Source organism: Anguilla rostrata, chromosome 14 (assembly GCF_018555375.3).
Source record: "Anguilla rostrata isolate EN2019 chromosome 14, ASM1855537v3, whole genome shotgun sequence".
NCBI lineage: Eukaryota > Metazoa > Chordata > Actinopteri > Anguilliformes > Anguillidae > Anguilla > Anguilla rostrata.
The window spans coordinates 29612234-29628844 of NC_057946.1; the positions used below are offsets into that span (position 1 = coordinate 29612234).

The window sequence follows — 16611 nt, forward strand, 5'->3', positions numbered from 1 at the left end:
TCTGCTGTGGTAACCAAACGTTTAGCCTTTAAATGTTAGCTGAACAATACCTGCAAAATATCCATCTAGGTCTGTTTACTGGCTGCTCTTCACAACAAGAGATTAACCTGACCGGCTAAAGGCCAAGGCCCCCAGCTAAGAGAACTATTTTCACTCTTAATGCTTCTCCAGGGGTGAAGTCATCGTCTGCAACAGACATTCGCATGCTAACTCAGGTCTCTGACCTCTGCGACAGCAAGTTGCCTCAGACCTGGGTGTGTAAAATAAACTGACTAAGCTTAGGAAATAAATATGAGAACCTACAGTCGTGCGTCAGACAAATGACACTATTTCCCTCTGGCTGGGCATCTGGCGCCCTCGCTGATTGGGTTATTTATGCGAGAAGACGCTGGAAGATATATACCATCGGTCATAGGCGTAGGTCGCACAGTGAAGTGAATGCCACATGCCAACATTTTATGGAGGTTAAACAAACGGCACCGCTCCAGGACAAAAAAACGTAAACACCCCGCTCCAGTGGCTTTAGAGCCGCCGAGTCGCTCGTAAATCATCCAATCAGCACCCGCGCCTGCAGAAACAGCGGGAGGCGCCCGCGTCACGGACATCAGAGAGGTGATGAATACAATTCTGAAAAACATAACTAGACACGACACCAGGGGCCCTCGGCCTGATGTTTGGCTTACAACACACCCACCACCCCTCCAACCCCCCACTCTAGCTCTGGGAGCTCCAGAAAATTCTGTCACACGCCGTCACCCTCCTACACAGTCCTTGTTGAAAAGTGGTAAAAAATTTAATAAAAAAACACACAATGTGCCCCCCCCCCCCCAAACAAAGCCATTGGGGAGCAGTAGGGATTGCGACCATGCATGTTAGTCAGTTTAGCAGTGAGGTGAGGGCACCCCCCCAGGGCTACCCCGGCTGCCTTTTAGTGGGGTGTTCAGTTCTGGCGCTGCCTTTCCCCTGGAGTCAACATTGCCGCCAACGCTAATGGCGTCTTAACTGTGTCCTCGTCACGCACGGCAGGCCGGGGGAACCGGAGCTGCTAGAAGCAATTGTGCCGATGCCCAGCGGACCCCAGGGTTCTGGCCACCCAAAGTTGTGAAAAAAAATGCTTAGTGATGTCATTAACCGCCCTCAGCCACCTCGCTGGCGTCCTCCTAAATCTCGCCCTGTCACACTCGCCCCTCGGGAGCGTGGAATGTGTAAGCACAGGAAGGAGCGTTTTGATGAGGCCTTGTTCCTGGCACAGCCAATTGGATCAGGCTTGCTGTTGGTGGCTTAGTTCAGGCAAAAATCAGCCAAAGCTGTGTCCCCTCGTACCGCAAGTTAGCACAGCGTGGCCCACGAGGCTCGGCTCATGAAACCGCTTCACGGGCGTCCCACCAAGCGAGCCCACTTCACGCTGGGATAGCTGTACAGGCTGTCGTAATGCTAACGTGCGAATCTGAGCTAACATTCAAAATTTGAAAATATAATACCACGGTTAACGTTTTGACCACTTTGGTCTTTATCAGAAGGTTCTGACGGAGATTGATGCGTTTGAAACGCTAACCGTTTTCATGGCTAAATAAACAGTATTAAAAGTTCTTTGGAGTATCAAGTGAGTGTCCAAGTCTTTTCTTTTCCGATCCTAAAACGTTCTTGTGAAACAGCACCGCGCACAAGTTGTTTTGGATCCTGATCAGTAGTGTCTGAGCACCGCAGACAAACTATGTTTAATTTAAACTGGAGATGGAGGTCACAATGACAGTTCATTATGCAAACACAGAATCTTATAGCCAATATTTTTTTTTTTAAAAAGGTATTACTTTGCACATTAGTGATTCTGTTTGAAGAATTCTGTTAAATTTTCCTCTTTGGCTTTCGGCCCCATAGAGCCTATGGCACGAGGGCCTCACCCATTAAATGGCCCCTGCCTTCTGCAGGTCTGGAGAATGCCTCAAACTGATGACCCAGGGGCCAGCGTCGAAAACAGAGCGTTTATTCAGAGGCATCACAAATTTTGACAATGTCCAGACTTGCATCCTGCATAGTGTCAGCATACCTCCCACTGGTGATGGGATAATAAGCCGTAGGTATGCATATTTTAATACGCCATCTACTGTATTTACACACATGCAAGATCATCAAATAAACAGTTTGTGAATGTTTACCCACAGCAACATCAATGCACAGGCACGCACGCACGTACACACACACCCACAGTAGTCTCCACTCAATGTACATGCACACCAGTCTGTGACTCAAAGAAATTTTTGATTTACCTAATTTTCCCACAGAGAACATTGCTGACAGCAGCTCAGTTTTACGTAAGCATGCTTAAACCTACGTGTGAAATATTTTTCATGGAACGGTGATAATTTGGGTTCCTTATATTGCGTCTTCTTATTTTTCCCTCCCCGAATGCAATTTTTTTTTGGGGGAGGGGTGAAAATCTTGTTTCAATTCCTCAGAAACCCAGACAATTCTTCATGCTAGCAGACAGACACAGTGTTATTCATGAATTGAATTTTTCGCAGAGCCAGTCATAATGCAGTCATTTCGGGCCGTAACCATCCCCGGGTCATACAGTTCAGGTTCCTTTTCTGCGATTTAGTCACCGCTCTGCGGTCCAGCAGTTCAGCTGCGCAGTCACCGCGCGGACGAGCACTGTATGCTTCAGCTGCGCCGCAGGGCTCAGACTGAGGAGAGGAGACGTTCCTGCGCGATGAGGCTAGTACGGTAAACACGGTTACAGGCATTTCCATACAAACCAAAACCCCCTGAATGGGGGCTACTGAGGCGGAGCGGCGGCTAAATTTGGGCCGTACGTTCCATTAGCACTTTCAGAGTCAGCGTCAGAGACAAGCGGTGTTTGTCGGACCCGGCGAGAAAAAAACAAGTCTGTCATCATTGGTAACTTTTGCTTTCCATGTGGACAAACCACCATTGTACTGTAAATGAATAATTATATAAATTAATGAGAAAACATAAACGTTAGTTAATGAAAAGCTGCAGTCTTTATGGGATGTCGCATATGAGGGGTGCGGGATGAAACACCCAAAAAAGGGGAGAAAAGTTGACTTCATAACCCCTGGGACATTACTGTGGTGGGGTTACCATGACGACCGTTTTTTAAACAAGATGCTGTTTAGAACAGTGCTTTACCGGGTGGTTAGAACTAAAGGGATTTCTGTGTGTGGTGCACCAGGGTCAACTGGTCACCTCCCCTCTCCCAGCATCCCTTCCTCAAAAAGAATAAGCTTCCAAATGATGATCTGGCTGATCGGTAATCACATTTTCATGGGCTGCCCCAGACACCAGTGGAAAATGGACTTGGCAACTTTCGTATTTTGTGCACCAGTACTGATGGCATGCCCAGAGAGAAGGGCCTTCCTGCACTAATGTGTCATCCCTGTCCTCAAATCCCATGGTAACCATAAGTGGTCATGGGATGGCATCATCTTTAAATTGTGTACAATGTTTTATTGTATCATTCATTCTTTGCGATTCATGTTCATCTTAATAATATAGTTATAAATTTTTTATTTTCTTCGGCGTGTATGTTCAAACTAGCCTCTCTGCATCAGGCAAGGAACACCACAGGTGCATTCAAATGAAGATGACATAATGACCACGGCGCCCGTCTGCTCGATCCGTATTAATCTCGTAACAGAGGCATAATTCACGTCGCGGAGTTTGTGTATAAACGTAGCCTGTGGTCGTTATGACGGTTGCTAAGGTGGTGACACAGTCACTCTGCCTCTGCCTCGGTTGAAAGAAAGCAAAGGGCGAGAGCCTGGCGGAGAAGCCACAGCGCCAGCTCAGCCTCAGAATCGGCCCTTTGAAGAGCCGCTCGGCTCCTGGCTGCGGGGCCGCGCTGTGCTTTTTAACCGCCCCCGAGTTACACAAACTGCAGGGTTACAGCTTTGAGCATGAGGTGCCAGCCTTTTTAAACCAGAGTTTGGACACGCGTAATTAAAGGCCACAGGCTTTGTGTGCTACAGCATTTTGAGCGGTTTTGGGAAATGTTTTCCTTTTGAATTACATATGACCCCTGCCTGGTGCCTGGAAAGGAGTTTCTCTGTACGTAGGCTCTCGTGATCCCTTTGTTAAGCAAGTGTGCAGGCCAGCTTCATTTTAAAATTGCTCTGGATAGTGTAATGTCAATGTAAGTAAATGCACGTCAACATGATCCTATTTTATAAGACCCCCGTATTCGAAAATAAATGTGACTTTCACCCACATCAGATCACAAGTCCCAAGCCATTATTAACTGACAGCTAACAATGTGTTTTATCCCTTTCTTTTTTTTTGCATTTGTATACATATTTATCGCAAAACACATTTCACTAATATCCTCCTCAAGTTTACCTTGGAAACTGAGAGAAATGGGCTATTGCTCCAGCAGAAAGCCAGGCAGCGTAGCAGGGCTGGTGACCTGACACTGGCTGCCCGTTAAGGACAAGCCTGCAGTTAACAGCGTTGGACCATCGCTGCTGCCTGGTGTTTCCCAGCATCCCACACTCGTATGGATTTCATGCGCAGAACTGCAGGGGGTTTTCACAGGGGCTTTTATATGACCATCGGTGAAAGACCATCCACAGTTATACAGTCACAGATATCTTTTATGGGGATCCGAGTTTGTGACTATTCTCTCGATAGTTTCACACCAATATAAATCACGTTATTGCCGAGTATGGTGATCTACAGAAAAACTACTGCTGGAAGAGCTAAAATAACAGAAATACGGGTTTATTTGCTTGGCTCTCGCAGAGAGTCACTCACAGCTTACGTTTGTGCGAGTGATCCATTTGCGCTGAAGCAGCTCCGGTGAAGCAAGGGTACGCCTGCTCAGGGGTAAGTCTGCTCAGGGGCACGCCTGCTCAGGGGTATGCCTGCTCAGGGGTACACTGCCACCGTTGCACTTAGCACACCATGAGAATGTTATTCCTCGTTTTATTGTGTGCGTAGGATCACTTGGCCTGAGAACACACTGATAATGTGATCGACTGCTGATTTCAAACTGCATGTTCAGCTATCTGCATCTCCACAGAGGGAGGAGGCCCTGTTGACACATGCCGTGGGATAAATTCATATAAAAGCACCTCTAATGCCACAAGAGAAAGCTCCACTCTGCTCCCTGCATAAATTCTGCCGGTTTTTTTAAACTTTCCTGTTGTCTCTTATGAACATCGGGTGTTGGATTTGGATTTAACAACAGCATCAGCGATACACACACACATTTCTCCCTCATAAAGGTACTATGGCAGTGCCTCTGGTGGGAAACAAATTGGTTTTAGTCACAGTGTGAAACTCAGGTGAGCCAGTATTTACACAGCAAAAAGGTTTGGTGTTAAATCAACTCTGACAGCAAATACTTTACTCTCATAACGTGCAGCCATTAAAAACGGTTTGGACTTCAACTCCCTAGGGTTCCAGAAAGGTACTGAATGCGGACTGGTTTTGAACACCAAGTCTCTCAAAGAGGACATTTGATCCCACTTGGATTCAAATAAACTCTGTTGAATTAACATTGAAAACCGTACTGCCTACTGGTACCTGTAAAAGCAACAACAACAACAACTAAAAGGGGGGGAAAAAGATTCACTTTAACTACAGTGTGGCTTGTCCTCAGGCAGCAACTCATCAGGGAGTCAAACAAACAGTCTTCTGGTTAAAAGGGCGCGATTTTTAAGCCACTGCCTCCATACAAATTTGGCGGAAACAGGACGTGGCGCCGTGCATCGCGGCTTCCTGGAGCGACGGTAGCACTCCTGGTCGGGAAAGCTCCCCGGCGACCGTCGAGAGAGAAAAAAAGAAAAAAGAAAAAACAAACAGAAAAAGGGCGGCTTTGTGTGACTGCTGATGACATCACTTTCTGCCATTGAGGGAGTGGAAAAAAGAATCAAAGCGCGCCGCTCCTAATAAAACACCATCACATTGCGTTAATTAAAGCACGCCAAGTAAATACACGAAACTAACCTCCGCGACTCCGAGTTGACGAAGGACGCAAAAACATAACAGAATACCTCGAAAAGATCATGGAAATTCTGCCCAGCCGCCACAGTAATCCCCCGCCCTTTGTAATAATGTAAATACTAGGCCACGGAGATGAAAAAGAACGTAATCCCTGCTACTTTTGATTGAAACGCAGCAACAGTTGAGTTTATGTTAATAGTTTATGGTGAAAAGCTCAAAGCACCGAACTGTTATGAGCTCTGTTAAAGCGGCAAGGCCACACACTACCACGGAACCCTGGAGACGGCAGCACACGGGCATTCACATAAACACCTCTCATCAACCGGCACTTTTTAAAATACACGCGCGCATGATTTTAGAACGCATAATACGGAAAATAAAGAATATACAAAGAATGTACGTGAATGTGAACCATGCCTACGAAAATGTGTCACTTATTCCCATTTTTTTAAAATTCCTTTCTCACCAAATTTGGAATGTCATAACTGCAGGACTGCCCCGACTTTGCACCATACTCCGCCGTGAGCCGTGCGCGTGAAGCACCCAGTGCTTCAGTTTGCTCTCCCCTCCAGGAGCTAAGCTGTGCAGTTACTATGCAGGACGACTGCAAGACAGATGAGGATGAGTCGCTTGTGCTGAACCAGACGAGGTGCTGAAGGTAGGGAAGTACCCCATCAACTCAAACCTCCGTTCCCAGCCAGCTGGATTCCTGACCACATGATCTGGCTCGCCCTTGTCTCTGCCGTCTTCTTTCTTAACCATAAGGATATGAAACTGAATTTAGAAGTAAAAGTTATTTATTCCCTGTCTCGGCTTCACAGAAATTAATGTGCAGCCGAACGGTAGCAAATATGGTAACCCAAAAATGTGTGAAACTATCGCAAGTTTTTACTGACTTACTGATCTAAACCAATCAAAGTGGTCTGCTATAAGGAACATTCTTTTGACAGGTGTATACAAGTCACTGATTGGCAACGTGTGCTAGCTCCACCCATTGGCAGTCCTTATTAAGCTATGCTGTCTCATTGGTTTGGTAAAGACTTAAGGTTTAAACGTTGCCCTAGTAGTTGGCAGCAGACATACTAAAACAGGACAACTCAGTAGCTATTATTCCATATTATTAATTTGTGTGCCATATAATTATTCAATGCCATATTTTTCAAGCACACAAGTCCCTCCCCTCCTCCCACACGCCAGAATGATCCAGCTGCCACATTTTTGCAGTCCTGATCTTAGCACTGATATTCTCCACTTTCGCTCAGCGGGGCACTCTAGATAAGAGGGTCTGCCAAGGGCCTACAATGAAGGCCTAATGTAAGCTACAGTAACAAAGGCAATCCAAGTACTGCATTGCATTACATTCACTTACTAGAAGCTCTTATCCAGAGCAGCTCACAATTTTGGATAGTGTCAGAAATTGAAAAGTGTGATATCACCAGTGAACCCTCGCATTACAGAAATAATTCCTCGGCGCTGACTCCACACCACCCCCGGCCCTCTCACATAGTTCTGAGAGGTACTGGCCTCGTTGGCACGTTTATTTTGTCTGACCCACATGTTTTTGAGCGACAGGGCAGCCGCTTGTTTTGGGGGCGCGACCCACTTCTTTACGTTTCCACTCATCCATCACAGGCGCTGTTCCACGCTCCCGCCCGCCCCGACAGCCCAAACAGCCCTTCCTTCGCTGCTCAGGTGCTGCTAACGGGTAAAACCGACAGCACGCGTGACTTCCGCTCATTTGATAAAGTTTAAACCTCCTCCGCTCAAAAATGTTTTTAAAAAACTTTACTATACAGATAAATTTTTGTGCAGAACTTCACCTTTTTTCACATTCTTCCACTGCAGACAGAGTTTCTCCGTACTTCCCTGAAATTTGAGTTGGAAGCGAACACAGACAAGTAAAATGTGTGACACCAAAAATATATCAAACCTATCATGGTCCACTATGCAATGATATGCAAATTACAGTAGAGGGATGTGGTAAACTGAAACCTTACTGCACAGAAACCTGACTAGTGGCATTGGTGTGACTTTTCATCTAGTGAACTTGGTCCAGATTTTACACTTTTTTTTAAATAAAGGAGAGCAGACAGTCCACCCGCTTTTGATATTTTTATAAAATGTCAAATTGCCTTCATCCATGCGAGGACTTGTATGTGGCTTGAGAGTCCACCACACGTCTCACCCACATTTCACTGCTGCAATCGTGCCTGTCAGGCAGGGTTAAGTCACAAGGGAGAACAGGACATTCTGCCCCGATTCTACCCCACTGAAGGGCCTGGGCTTTTAGCGACCATGTCATTTAGCGGGACTGTGGAGTGGGAGACAGTGGACCTGTCCAAATACTCTCAAGTAGCATTCTCCCTCCCTCCCTCCCTTAATCATGGCCTGAATTACTACTGCTTGACTAGGTGAGGTCACTACCGTATTGCTCTCACCTGTCCATGCTCTACATATCAGATGAAAATGGAAAAGATAAAATTAGATATTCATGATATGACCTTACTGGTAGAAAACAGAGCGGAGCTCCACCAATCATGGAGCACACTGCTAACAACTAATAGAACAACACTGACAGTAATTGGCAGATGCTTTTTATTGCTTTTGTTATTGGCTGGGTATATTTCAATGATGCCTGTGGACTTTACTAGAGATTGGCAGAAAGCATCCTCAGGTTACAGTTGGTGTTGTTCAAATGGCTGTTACTAATGTACTCATTAGTGTCATTGATAGAGCTCTCTGTATGTTGATATGACCGTCTTATAACTGGATGAATAAATGAAGTGGCTATGACCTTTTTGTATGCAGCCCAGGGATTGTTTTGTACGTTGGGTGAGATAATTCTTTACTTCAAGACTTCCATGCTTACCACAATTCTAAATGGATGATTAACCAGGGACAACGCCACTGCACCTATGTGGACTAACATCCAGAATATTTTTAGGAGAGGAAATATTGGCTCTATCCTCTTCTGTGGTCACTCACAAAATCCAAAAATTAACGTTGCAGAGTGCGTATAATGCAGTTATACGCAGGAAAAAGAGATTGAAAAACGTCATAGAAATGGTTTCACCTGTTGTATCTTAAGGAAATTACCACATTTTCCTTTGCTTATTTGTGCTGAAGTGTTAGGCACCTAGACAACCACTATATTTTGTCTCCCAGTCAGATGAGAAAAAAATAATTGCTACAATCAAAGAACTTGCACAAGCAATAAAGAAAGTGCTTTGCAATGTAGCATTTCTTCCCATTTGAGGAATGTATTCAGGTACATACTGCCACCTACTGCACTGGGGTGTGGGACACATGCAAAAAAAGGAACATCAAAATATCTCACTTGGTCAACGGACAGAGGTGGAAAATCCAGATTCGGAAAGTAAAAGCCCTCCCCAGTATTTTTTTCCAATCACCTGGATTTGCTCATTTTCACAATTCTTCAGTCTGGAGGTAGAACCAATTAATAAAATCAGCTGGCTGTGTTAATGGGTGGAAGAAACACGACAGGACTTTCCACCCTTGTCAGTGGCCACACACTTGCCATGCACTTGTCTTTTAAAAAATGTTTAAAGTCCTGAGAATTATTAATTACCCCTCTGGTATTAAAATTCAGCATGAATTTTCTGTCCGTGTTAACTCAGATCATTGTGTTGGTAGACTTTGAGCGAGAAGCCTTGGATGCTAGCCCAATCGCTGTATCTACATCTGACTTCACTGGCTACCTTGTACAACTCCCATCAAGTAATGTAATTTTATATATTTCCCCCATAGAATGTTTAAGTCATTGTTTACAAACTTTTAAGGGGACTATAACACTATGGTTGTGAACTTATGACAAAATAACATTGAGGCCAGATTAAACACTACCCCTTGTGCAGACCACACATACCATTTTGATGTTATGGTTCCAATTTCTTATTTGAACATAAAGCTGCATTTTTAACAAATGACAGGTTCAGACTAAATGTGTTGCTCATCAAGCGTGTCAGAGATTTTGGGAATCACCGCCTCGCGAGTTCTGGGAGAGCATAATGGAAAAATTAAGCGCAAGCTTCCGAGGTTTAGTTCGGGGAACGTTAATGGGCACAGCGTCCAGACGCATTGCCGGGAAAGGAATCCCAGTCCTCTCTGGCATGTTGGACAGCACAGGGCAGGATCACTAGCACTGAGACTTCTGGAGCGCACAGATGGAAACCAGTGGGTCAGGAATTCACACCTTCAGCTAGCTGCCACTTCAGGACTTCAAGGCTTTATAAAAAATGCAATTTACTCAACCAGTTTGGAGTAAAACCTTGTTCCGTTATCCTACTTGTGTAGTTCTTTTGTAAAAATGTGCAACCGATGAAATTTATGGTTTCATAATCACTCAAACTTTGACCTTACATCAGTATTGCATTTTTTTTAAGGGTGCTGAGAACAAATTTGTACTTGTATCCCAATAATTATACATTTGGCTAATAAATGATGCAAATATGCTCATTGGGTACTGCATTGTTTTCACATGCAAAAGCCTTAGCCTCCAATAGCTCAGCTTAAGCGGAAGTACAATCAAACAGGTGCCACAAAAGAATGAAAAACAAATGATTTTTTGTTCATTTTTATTTTTTCCGCTTTTGGTCCATCAACTTACTCCTAAAAAAGGGAAAGAAAAACATCCAAATCAATACAAAGAACAAGGGTCTGAAAAAAATGACTACACACGCAGAAGAACAGAGCCTTGGATGTACTCACAGATGGGCACTCCACTCTACCGCTGTTGATGTCATCGATGACGTCATGGGGAGGACGGCCATCAATGGTGCAGCCCACTGATTGGGCAGTGCCCAGGATTTCCTTAATGGTTCCTACAGATGGAATTAAATTCAGTTTAGTTTAGCAACATATCCTGCAATCAGTTTCCACGAGATCAGACTAAAGCCAGCAAAAGCACTCGTTAGCAGTAGGGAACGGAAAACAAATATTCATCCAAGCATGTGCTGTGGCCCTCTAGGACCAGGATTAGAAATCTCTGCTGTATTCGGAATGTTCCAGATCTTTCGGCACAGAGTTGCCCATGCGTAGGGCAGCCCTGCTTCCTAGAGCTGGTTCTCTCTCAGCCCCCACTGGAGTACACCAGTCACCCAGGCAGACAGGCGTAGTGGCGGGGGGCTAACGGTGAGCGGGGTCCGGGGCTCAGCGGCGGTCTCTCACCCGACAGCTCCCTGGCGATGGAGCGGGCCCTCATCATGCGCGCGATGCCCACGATCTCGTCGAAGGTCACGCTGCCGCTGTGTTTGACTGGGAACATAGAGGGGCAACAGAGGTTAGCCAGAGCGCCTCCCGAAAAAGAAGCCTGTTCATTTTCAACAGTTAGAAACATTTTTACCTTAAAATCAGAACTCAATGTGGATACAGAAAAGAGATGAGATTAACTGCTTTAATCGATTAAAAGCAGACCCTGTAGCTCTCCAGGAACAGGGTTATAGACCCCAGATCCAAGTTAGTTAACTTCCTGCAAGAATCATGCGACTTGAACAAATGCTGCTGCAGCACACAGGATACAAAACAAAAACCCATAGGCATGAAGGTCACATCCACATAACCTTTACAGTGCACGCAATATATACTGTAGGTGTGAAGCAGGGCTGCCCAACCCTGTTCCAACTGTCCTATAGAATTCTACCATCCTGTAGGTTTTCATTCCAACTAACAAATCATGCCTCACTCAACAGCTACAGATGTTGTCGAGCAGCCAATTAGTAGAAGCAGGTGTGCCAAATTAGGGTTAAAATGAAAACCTACAGAATGGTAGATCTCTAGGAACAGGGCTGGGCAGCCCTGGTATAATGTAAGAGGTTTCCTCACAGGCGTTTGTCCCAGATCTTTCGGCACAGAGTTGCCCATGTGTAGGGCAGCCCTGCTTCCTAGAGCTGGTTCTCTCTCAGCCCCCACTGGAGTACACCAGTCACCCAGGCAGACAGGTATAGTGGCGGGGGGCTGCTAAGATAAGATTGTAGCTAAAATGTGATGAATTAATCTATTAGCCTGATTATCATCTTTTTTTTTCCCCACCTACAACTTTGTAGTACTGACTGTTTCGGCCACAGACCAACTATCGACAATCACGATTTATTTTACATTTTTCTATGCATAGGCTATAGTCGCGGACAAAAACCACAGTCAGCTGCTCTTCATCCATTATGACCCTCTCATCTACTTGGCAACCACCACGTGCAAATGTCTGTCCCTGGTCACCCTCTTGTAACGTGCGACCTCACGCCATTGCCCCGGCTGATTGTGTGTGCACAGTTAAGACTGACGGGAATCACAGGCAGTAAAATGCAAGAGGTTCTGCAATGTTACGACAACACTAGAGTATGTCTGGCCTAAGAGTAAAAACCCATGATTCCTGTTAAATGTGAGAGCATGTCAGACTTCAGTTGTCTGGAAGTCTTGTAGTGTATGAGCGGCATAAGGGAGTGCGAGTTTGTTTATCGTGTGTGCATCTAGTTTCACGAATCACCTGTCCCTGTACATGATTTTGCACACTCCTTTATCCTGACGGCTTCAATACACATTTAGGGAAAAGGGTAAAGGTGTTTTAACGAAAAGAAACAAGTGGAACTCACTGTTCTTGACCTTCTTCCTGTCACGGGGGGGCTCCTTCAGGGCTTTGATGATGAGGGCGGAGGCAGAGGGCACCACCTCAATCTGGAAGGAGGACAGAGAGGAGCTGAGGACGGGGGAAACGTCTTTAGTGGGGAAACTAGCGACTGGCGGTTCTTTAAAGCTCAGGATAAAGAGGTAGTGTACAGATGACCCAAAGGACAATACAGTAATTACACCAGGGGACTGTGAGGTTTGAAAGGACTAAACCCTTGAGACAAACTGCTGAAGATTAGACCATTCTAAAAGGACACGTTTTTGCCAACAGTCCAAACGAAATTCTTACGAATATTAGTAATATGTTCAGTTGAAATGCCAAATTATGGTTGAAATAAAAGCCTACAGGATGGTAGATCTCCACGTAGAGTAGCCCTGGTATAATGTAAGATGGGCTTCCTCACAGGCGTTTGTCCCAGATCTTTCGGCACAGAGTTGCCCATGTGTAGGGCAGCCCTGCTTCCTAGAGCTGGTTCTCTCTCAGCCCCCACTGGAGTACACCAGTCACCCAGGCAGACAGGTATAGTGGCGGGGGGCTGCTCTGGACTGCTCCGGCTTTGTAGGGCTCAGTAGCCAGCATTTTCCATCTTTTATTAAGTGTCAGTGTGAGAGTATGAGCGAGTACAAGCATGAGAGAATGTGCTAGTGTGGGTAAATTCATAGGGATCTGCTCAAGCATTTTTTTTAATTTGACCACCAACAAGAGTTAAAGTACTGAGCTAAGTGCACGCAGAAGCCTGGCAATGTTACCACGGCAACGTCGTCTTACCGCTGCCTGTCTGTTTTGGATGGTCAGCTTAACAGTGATCCTCAGGCCCTTCCAGTCACCAGTTGCCTTGGCGATGTCGTCACCCACTTTCTTGGGAGACTGAAAGGTGACAGAGCAGCATTATGGTACCTCCAATCCAACATAAACAAATAGTAACCATTATAAATACACTGGGAATGTTCCAGATCTTTCGGCACAGAGATGCCCATGTGTAGGGCAGGCCTGCTTCCTAGAGCTGGTTCTCTCTCAGCCCCCACTGGAGTACACCAGTCACCCAGGCAGACCGGTATAGTGGCGGGAGGCTAAGTCACTCAAATAACAGACCAAACTCGGAGTGTTACTCACCAGACCCAGGGGTCCAATTTTGGGGGCCAGGGCAGAGGTGGCACCCACTTCTCCTCCTGTGCACCTCATGTACACTGTGGAACAAAGGACAATAAAAAATAAGGGGGCAGGGTTAGGACATTTGGAGGTCTCCACACCAAACAGGACAGGCTAACAGAACCCTGCACTTTACCAAACACAAATGAGGCACTTCAGTGACCTGTAGCCTTGATACTGAAAAACAAAAAGACCTGCTGGTGTTTTTGTTTTCACATTAAATATCAGCAACCAAATTCAGACATTTCAAACTGCTATATTGAACAGCACTGCACTGAAACTCCAACCACACTGGATAAACTTCAACACGTTTCCTGCTTGGGGGACAATCTTATCAAGAAGGACTTGTACCTTAATTTATCCAGCTGGGGGCTCTAAATATTCATGTTAACAGCCTTGTTGGCTCAGCATCTAAAGGCAGTGTCCCTAGTGAGTGTCACTTGTCACTAGTTTCACATTCAGTGCAACCGGCCCACCCTAATTTTCAAGTAGCTACAAACAAAAAGACTGGAATAATTCACAAGTCTTTTTTGCTATTGTGCATGTGTCATTGTGACATTTTGTACAAATTGTGTTCATGTGCTGTGCTTTAACCGTAACCTCCACTTTGACCAGAACACACAATTTTACTGGAAAAATGTGTTACTGACAAGACTTTTAAAAAAAAAAAACATCAGGTCTAGAGCCAAACCGCTAATCCCCAAGTGCATGCTCAGTGTTTCATGAAGGAAAACTCCATTCTTGAGAAACTGCCAAGTTCGCAACTTAAATCTGGTTTATACAGACAGCATCCTTGACATATCGGCCTGACCACAGACTGTGGAGACTGTCAAACGAACAGCCCCAAGGCCACTGAACACAACCCCCATAGGCCTGTATGGCGGGGAGAGCACACAATACATTTTATGAACCCCATCATCGCCCAACTATAATTGTATTGCCTCTATTCTGAAGTGCGCGTCCGAGAGCACTTGAGAAATGCATCAACAACCACTGCACAATTTGCTGTGCAGGGATTCTGTTGCTCTTATCAGAAATGTCAAAGCCATGATACAAAGCAACACGTTCTTATCATTTCAACCATGTAGGCTTAAAAAAATGTAAGCATACATTTACACACCCACACCAAGTGTGTAATACATGCCCAACGTATGTATACATGAATATATATATATTCATATACATGCATTTGTAATGATTATCACTTCAGCAGTAGCCTGTCACTTGCACGTCTGTGTGCAGGCCCACGTGACCCAGAAGACAAAGCCCAGTGGCATTTCTGCATGCAGCTGGCCTGTAAGGACTGGCGTGGATCAAAATTCCACTTTTGCCGTTGAGAACGGAAGAAAACCTGATGAGCAAACCTGCGCTCACTGAGACTTGCATGGTACTCAAGTTCCTGCTTAATATTGGACCTGAATGCAATGGCTACAATACAGAAGCTGAATAGCAAAGCCAATATCTTCCGATTTGGGTGTGTGGCAGTGTATTAATGTTAAGGGAACTGGAATTCCATCCCGGGATGTAGGTTCAATTCCCAGGTGGGGGGGGGGATGTTGCGGTGCCTTTGATTTATTGATATATATTGGCAAGGGAAACAAACTGGCCAAAAAACAACTTACTATTTAGATCAAGACTGTTCTGGACACCCTTCCAAAAAAAGCTTGACTTCAAATTTTTTTTGGAGTTTTACCCCATTTTGTGACGAAATATAAAATATGCAACCACTCTGCTTTAGTGGAAACCAAACTGTATATTGTACTAGGCTGCGAACACTAGTCTAAGTACTCTTCAGCACAGTTTCTTAAATGTAGTATTTTTAAATGTAAAAATTGAGTATTAAGTTTCCATTTCAAATGGAATTCACAGTATATATCCTTTCCAGCAGTCTACATAGAATCAGTTGATTGTCGTGACGACTGCATTTTCAAAATAACCCCAGCCGAGGATGGACCTTGTGAACACGTGCACATCATTGTCAGTGAATTGGCCTGTCACTGTGCGCCATGACTATGATTTAAGTCTAAAAATCCCTTGCAAGTTAAATAGATTAACGTTAGCTTAGCTAGCGCGCTAACAAACTTCGCATTGGTGATCACTGCATATTTTAAAACTTCGTACCTGAATTAAAAATGAGTCTTACACTTTTTTCCAGTGACGCTGCTAGAGAAAATTGAGGCCTAGAACTCTTTACGAACTAGCGATTAAGAAACGATAGCTTCTCTATAGCATAGCAGCACGTGTTGATATAAAAATAGCAAATTGGAATACAGTTAAATAATGAAAACATGGCTTGGCAAAGCCATAGTTCATCTGCACCGAATAAACTCCAAACATTCGAAGACTTGGCTAATGTGGTTTGAAATCCATTCCTTATACTATCCGTCACAACGGTGCATCAAACTTCCAGCTTTAGTAGCTAAATTACTGAACGATAGTTAGCGGCCTGCGGCCTAGCGCAGCGCATGAGCAAACGTTAACATCTAGTCAAAAATAGACCATTTTAAAGAAAATTACAAACTTATGTTGGAAACACGCCTGTCCATTGTCAATCGAGTTAGCGTGATCCAGCTACATACATAATTCAATCTGCCTTATACAAATGACATCCTCAAAGTGGCATTTTTAATCACAACTTCCACACGTACCGATTTTGATTTCATTTGGGTCGCATTTAGGAGGCATGGTGCTGTCGGTTCAATCAGTTCAGCTCGATTCAGTGAGGGTGTCGGATGAACCCGGATTCGGGACGACCGAAAACTGTTGCACCTTCACCGTCTAACGTGAGAAAGGAAAGGAAGATAAAAGCACATGCGGTCGGATTTATAGTGATCACAAAATAACGCGAGATTTACGTT

General features: G+C 44.9%; 1 protein-coding gene and 4 non-coding genes across 5 annotated transcripts; all 5 read right to left on the reverse strand.

Moving 5' to 3' along the window:
• Positions 1–10542: 10542 nt before the first annotated feature.
• On the reverse strand, positions 10543–16561 carry rpl12 (ribosomal protein L12). The gene is made up of 7 exons (XM_064307505.1): positions 16402–16561; positions 13718–13791; positions 13373–13471; positions 12570–12651; positions 11152–11238; positions 10693–10805; positions 10543–10593 (listed from the first exon to the last, which is right to left on the reverse strand). The coding sequence occupies exons 1-7, from the start codon at positions 16436–16438 to the stop codon at positions 10588–10590; spliced, it is 498 nt and encodes a 165-aa protein (XP_064163575.1). The 5' UTR covers positions 16439–16561; the 3' UTR covers positions 10543–10587.
• LOC135240243 (small nucleolar RNA SNORA65) lies at positions 10982–11106 on the reverse strand. The gene has a single exon (XR_010325631.1). It is a non-coding gene; the product is annotated as a small nucleolar RNA SNORA65 (small nucleolar RNA).
• Positions 11810–11934, reverse strand: LOC135240241 (small nucleolar RNA SNORA65). Its single transcript, XR_010325629.1, has one exon. It is a non-coding gene; the product is annotated as a small nucleolar RNA SNORA65 (small nucleolar RNA).
• On the reverse strand, positions 13012–13136 carry LOC135240242 (small nucleolar RNA SNORA65). Its single transcript, XR_010325630.1, has one exon. It is a non-coding gene; the product is annotated as a small nucleolar RNA SNORA65 (small nucleolar RNA).
• Positions 13547–13671, reverse strand: LOC135240244 (small nucleolar RNA SNORA65). Its single transcript, XR_010325632.1, has one exon. It is a non-coding gene; the product is annotated as a small nucleolar RNA SNORA65 (small nucleolar RNA).
• Positions 16562–16611: the final 50 nt, after the last annotated feature.

Coding starts and splice junctions, on each gene's coding strand:
- rpl12 (XM_064307505.1), bottom strand. CDS start 16,438: ATGCCTCCTAAATGCGACCCAAATGAAATCAAAATCG. Junction 13,472..13,717: donor AAATTGGACCCCTGGGTCTG/GTGAGTAACACT, acceptor GTCACCTTTCAG/TCTCCCAAGAAAGTGGGTGA. Junction 12,652..13,372: donor TCCAAAACAGACAGGCAGCG/GTAAGACGACGT, acceptor TCCTCCTTCCAG/ATTGAGGTGGTGCCCTCTGC.